The 6000-nt window shown below is 44.8% G+C and overlaps 1 protein-coding gene across 3 annotated transcripts in view; it reads left to right on the top strand.

Moving 5' to 3' along the window:
- The first annotated feature begins 303 nt into the window (after nucleotides 1-303).
- Nucleotides 304-6000, top strand: part of ACER3 (alkaline ceramidase 3) — a 154899-nt gene continuing 149202 nt past the window's right edge. For 2 of the 3 annotated variants that reach the window (XM_057316674.1, XM_026518147.4), the window contains exon 1: nucleotides 304-513. In XM_057316674.1, coding sequence (XP_057172657.1) covers nucleotides 411-513 — 103 coding nt within the window. In that variant the 5' untranslated portion in view covers nucleotides 304-410. The remainder of the gene's footprint in view (nucleotides 514-6000) is intronic. The other variant, XM_044390962.3, reaches the window with a different exon arrangement.

Below are 6000 nucleotides of genomic sequence, written 5' to 3'. Positions count from 1 at the left end.
ACAGACAGAGATAGAGGCTCAGACACGTCCAGACAGGGAACAGCGTCAGGGTTATCAGGAGCCCCGAACATACAGCCAGGGGCGTGTCTGAGCGGGGCAGGCAGCCCGGGGAACCATTGCCCGGGTGCCCAGACCACAGCCCTTCCCTGGGAAGCAGGGGGCGGAGGGAAACCCCAGCGCCCTCGGGGTGGGCGGGGCGCCGGCAGGGCGCGGGCGGCCTGGCGGCGCCGGTGGGCGGGGTTTCCCCGCCGGGCACTGCCGCTGACGGCGCCGGCCCCGCCCCTCGGGGAGGGCGTGCGGGAGGGGCATGCGGTGAGCGCGCGAGCAGGGCCCGAGCCGGCCTGGGAGCCTGCCGAGCCGAGCGCAGCGAGCGGCGGAGCGTCTGGGCGGCGGCGGCGGCAGCGTGCGCTATGGCTCCGGCCGCGGACCGCGAGGGCTACTGGGGTCCCACGACGTCCACGCTGGACTGGTGCGAGGAGAACTACGCGGTGACCTGGTACATCGCCGAGTTCTGTGAGTGCGGGCGCCAGCGCCCGGGCCTGAGGCGGGAGGCAGGGAAGGAGGTCTGAGGGGAGACTCCGCGTGAGGAAAGCAGAGGGCGGACCTGGCTGCCAGGGGAGGCACCAGGCCTGGCCGGGAAGGTGGGGTGGGGAGCCCTGGCCTGGGGGCAGGAATGGGAGCGCTGCCGAGGAGGGGAGCGGATGGGGGAATCCAGTGTGTCGGGTGAGGCGTGCCGGTCTGAACGGTTTGGGGGGGGTGTTGAGTTTGCGGGAGTGGAAGAGAAGTGGGGAGCCCCCGCTGGACCAGAAGGGAGGCCTGAGGGTAGGGCTGGGATGGGAATTCCTGTCTGAGGGGCGGAGTGGGGCAGGCTGGGGCGGTCCGAGAGGAGGTTGGGAGAGTGGAGGACTCTGCTCGTTAGAATGAGGGCCCGGGACACCTGCTCCTACTGTTGCCGCCGCCACCTTCGGCCTAAGGGCACAGGAGAAAGGAACAGGTCCTGGCCTCGTCCTACCGCAACCGTGAAAATTCCCAGGTCTTTCCCTTCCTTTTTGTTCTCGTCGGACCTCTTCGGTCACCTCCAGGGAAGGTGCCAGGCTCGCAAGAGCACATGGGACCATGTCCCTGCGCCACTCTGCCTCCTTTACGACTACCTAAGGGTTAGGGTTCATCTGAGGACACTACTTCCACTGACTGCCCCTTCTGAGAACTTGGGGAACATCCTTCTCCAGCAGCTGCCCCTGACAGTCCCCAGTTGCCCCCTAGGTCTGTGTGTGTGTGTGTGTGTGTGTTTCGCCAGATCTCATTCCACTAGGCTAGGGGAGCACAGGAAAAATCTGCCACTTTTTTAAATGCAGTTTACTTTGGTTAAAGTTTGAGAGCACAATGTTTGATCCTTCTTCCAGTACCCACCTGCTTCTGGCAAAGTACAGAGAATATTTTTTGGCTATTTCGTCTTTTAATTGAGTCCACTTTCTCAGGACAGGAAGCAACTCTTCTTCGCTAACCTACCCATTGTTGGGTCCTTTGCCCAGGCATTTGTTTGGCTTGATAGGAAAGAAGCAAGAGTGTCATGCCAGCTGATTCTACTTTATTCTCTTCACAGTAATTGACTAAATTAAAAAAAAAAAAACAAAAACGAACTCTTTGTAGTGTTCAAGACTTTAAACCATTCCTTTTAAACCATGATTTAGGCTGAGAGTCACTTCTCCGGAACTACTAGTTTGAAGTAATAATTTTTACGTAGTAATGGAAGTATATGGGCAAAGGGATCATTTGTAGTGTAATTACTTGGCAGCCCAAGTGTTGGCAAGGAAGCGCTTTATCAGTTTGCTGTTAGATCATGTTGGCAAGCCCATACATGGTCCAGAGAAGGTCCATGAGAGGAAAAGGCTTAAAACCATGCTTTCTGAACTGGAAGTGTGTAACATGAAAAAGAGAAACTCAAGGGTCTTCAAACACTGGATGGGCTGTCATATAGAGTAGTTCAGCTTTCGTATTTCTCTAGAATGTGGACTTAGAGTGTATGGATGGAAACTAACCGTAAGGGGAGAGATTTTGCTTCAACATAAGGAAACTTTTAAACCAAAGAATCATGAGATGGTTTGAGGAGAGGTAGAAGGTCACTGAAAGTGTTGAAACAGACATTGCTCAACTAACTCACATGAATATTTTGTGGGGAATTAATTTTTAGTAAAGAAAAGAGGTTGGCTTTAGTTGGCCTTTAGGTCCTTTGCATATTTATGGGTGGATATAGATAAGAAGGCCCTTAGTGTAGAGCCAAGGATTAGAATCAAGAGAAAACTGACAGTTAAGTCATGTGAGCTATGAGAGTGCAAGATACTACTGTTCTGCCAGATAGCTCTGAGAAATGGGAAATGGCTTTTGGTCTTACTGTCCTCAGAGGAGGAAACTGAGCAGACTTCAGGGAGGGTTTTGACATAGGGATCAGGGGGTGCAAGAAGAGGGTAAGTGAATGTTGGTTTTCCTTTGCACATGTACCTTGGGAGAAAATTATCTGGAGGAAGTTGAGGTTAAGTCTTCTTACCCAGGAGGCAGTGGGTATCTATTGTATTTTGGAGTAAGAGAATTTGATCTTTGAAAAATACACTGGTTAATAATGATGTGCTGAAAACAAATGTTTTATCATTGTTATAATATTTACATTAATGATAGAAATTTTAAAAAGATAATAATGGTGATAATAGCTATATCTAAGTGCTTACTGTATACCACGCTTTGCTAAGCACTTCATCTGTCTTCTCTCATTCTTTTTTTTTCTTTTATAGATTTATTTATTATTTTAGAGAGAGAGAAAGCGAAAGAGAGAGCTCAGAGCACGAAAGAGAGAGTGCACGCTCACCTGCTTGTGAGGGGAGGGGCAAGGGGAGAGGGAGAGAGAAAATCTTAAGCAGACTCCCTGTTGAGCTTAGTGGGGGGGGGGTGCTCAATCCCAGACCCTGAAATCATGACCTGAGCCGAAATCAAGAGTCTGTCACTCAACGTACTGAGCCACCCAGGTGTCCCTCTTTGATTTTTTTACCTAAGGTTGCAAAATGTGGTGTAGAGATAGTATTCAAGTTGAGGTCTGATTCTAAAGCTACTATATGCCATATTCTATCACACTTCCGTTGTTTTGTCCCCGCATGCAAGGGATGCGGACAGGTGAAATAGTATACTATCACAAAGGACAAATTGAGTAATTATTCAAGAATCCTATCTTTTAGGGGCGCCTGGGTGGCACAGCGGTTAAGCGTCTGCCTTCGGCTCAGGGCGTGATCCCGGCGATCTGGGATCGAGCCCCACGTCAGGCTCCTCTGCTATGAGCCTGCTTCTTCCTCTCCCACTCCCCTGCTTGTGTTCCCTCTCTCGCTGGCTGTCTCTATCTCTGTCAAATAAATAAATAAAATCTTAAAAAAAAAAAAAAAGAATCCTATCTTTTAGCACCAGGCTGTGTGTATTTTGAATAATAAAAAGATGAGTTTCTGGAATTGCATGTTCAGATGGCAACAGTTCTGAGTCACTGAAATACCTGAAAATCTGCCTTCTTAGTATCACCCAAGATCAGTTCAAATAATTCTTCTTCTTCTTCTTTCTTCATTTTCTTTCTTCTTCTCCTTCTCCTCCTTCTTCTTCTTTCCAAATTCCTTTTTTGTTTGAGCAGATTGTAAGGACAGGGGAAAAGGTAGAGTTTTTCTCTTAATTATAATTGTGAAATAATATATTCCTTGGTGTGGCAGAAGTTATAGGTACAGGCAGTTTCACTCTTTATGGTAGTAACCGTGCAAGTTAAAACCTGGCAAAATAGTCTTAATAGCCAATGGGAAAAGTTACAATTGTTCTGTGACCTTTAAAATTTTTTGTCAAGCACTGTAAACCCTCCTATTGATGGTTATAAATATAGAGAAAAATGAAAAAATAGCAAAGCTATTATTTAGTACACTGTAATTTAAAACATTAAAAACACTGAGAATTAAAATGTGCTATTTCTTTGTAAAAGAACTTATCAAGAGTAGTTTGAACAGTGCTGGCTTTCTTGTGATATAATGTATGATATGGAATGAATAATTTTTCTATGCCTTGATGAATTGTCATACTCCTTTCTAAGTTTGGTTCAGCTTCAACATTTTGCTCTTTGCACTTTCAATATTGTGAAATATCTCTGAGAGTTCTTCTAATGCAGAGTTTTTTGCTGGCGTCACTTCTTCTGGTCCGTCTTCATCTTTTTCTCACAACCACTTTTTACATTTATGTTGATAAGTTCGCCTTCATGGAGTTCCTCTGGCTGCATATCTAGAATCTCTCTGCATATCTAGAATCTCTCAATGGCAGCAGTCAACATTGTCATTGTCAGCTATTTCTTTGATAACTCTGTTTATGTTTGATTGGAATTTCACTTCCAAAATTATCACTTTTTGTTTCTTTGGTACACTTTCATCATTGTTGGCTATTTCCCTCTTTTGCTTATTCATTTTTGTAAAATGTCACATACGTTTGTCACCAGGAGGCAAGGAGGCAACTCAGCTACACACTTTGCTGTCTGTACATGACCTGAATAACAGAGTACAGTGAATAATCACCAGCAGTTTTTGCCTTGATTTTTTTTTTTTAAGGATTTTATTTATTTTTAGAGAGCAAGCGTGCAAGTAGGGGGCGAGGGGAGAGGGAGAGGGAGAAAGAAAATCTCAAGCAGACTCCCCACTGAGTGCAGAGACTGATGCGAGATTCAGTCTCACAACCTGGAGATCATGACCTAAGCCGGAAATCCAGAGTTGGATGCTTAACTGACTGCGTTACCGAGGCGCCCCTCAAACCACTTTTTAGACTTAGGTCTATAGTTAGAGTTTAGTAATACTTGAAGGCAAAGAGCATTTTGAAGTCTCATCTTAACTTAGTTTTTACTCATGTTGTCCAAGATATTAACTAGGAAAAATTGTCATTTGGTAGCATATATTGGAAGAAATTACAGATTTTTTTTTAATGGAACAGTAATTGATATATGGGTAAATAAAAAGAATGAATACCTCAGATAGTAATTTGGAGAACTTTACTAAGCCAGAATACATAGAATAGTGAACATTTAAATGAAAGTCTTGCCCAGTGCATGATTAGCTCAGGTTAAAATTTTAAGTTGTTCCTTTGATTTTGGGTTTACCCTGTTCCTTTGCCAACTGTTTCCTCATTAGCGGGGAAAAAAACCTGACCTGGAGAGTTTTAGGTAGTGCAGAAGAGCATTTTAAAAGTAGAAGCATGGAGAAACATTTTAGTACCCAGCAAAATGATAGAGCCCAAAAGAGACAGCAAGGCAATTAGTAGTGACACAAAAGCCCCACATGTTTACTGTGGGAAAGTTCATAGTATAATGACTTGGAGCCAGGATCAAGATTCCTATTTGAACTTTGCGCTGTTGAATGTTGTGACTTTGGGCAAATCATTTAAGCATTCTTTGTATCAGTTTATTTTCTATAACATTATAACGATATCCAAGAGGGTTATGAGAATTAACTGGCATAATACATGTGAAAGAGCACAGTGAGGTGAAGTGCCTGACAAATACAGGGTGCTCAATAAATAGTAATTGAATTGGAATCTAGTCAAATAAGTCTAAAAAGTAAATCATGCTATGTTATAGTTGTGGCCTCCTCATCTGTGAGGGTTAGTTTTATGAGCGAACTTGGCTAGGCTATCGTATCCATTTATTTAATCAAATACTAATCTAGGTGTTGCTGTGAAGGTATCTTATAAATGTGGTCAACATCTACAATCAGTTGACTTTAAGTAAAGATTACTCTCAGTAATGTGGTTGGGCCTTATTCAGTCAGTTGAAAGGCCTTAAGAGCAAACACTGAGTTTGGGGAGGGTGGGGGATGGTTAAACTTTTTGGGGAGAGGTTTCCTCCATGACTTACTTGACTCCTCACTTTAGTGGACCTACTTGACTCCTCACTTTAGTGGACCTTTCCTCTCATCTCCTTTCCTCCCTTTCATCCTTTCTTTCATTTGT

Source organism: Ursus arctos, unplaced genomic scaffold, assembly GCF_023065955.2.
Source record: "Ursus arctos isolate Adak ecotype North America unplaced genomic scaffold, UrsArc2.0 scaffold_22, whole genome shotgun sequence".
In the NCBI taxonomy this organism is placed as follows: Eukaryota; Metazoa; Chordata; class Mammalia; order Carnivora; family Ursidae; genus Ursus; species Ursus arctos.
Note: the sequence above shows the minus strand (reverse complement) of the source record. Positions and strands in the feature narration are given on the sequence as shown.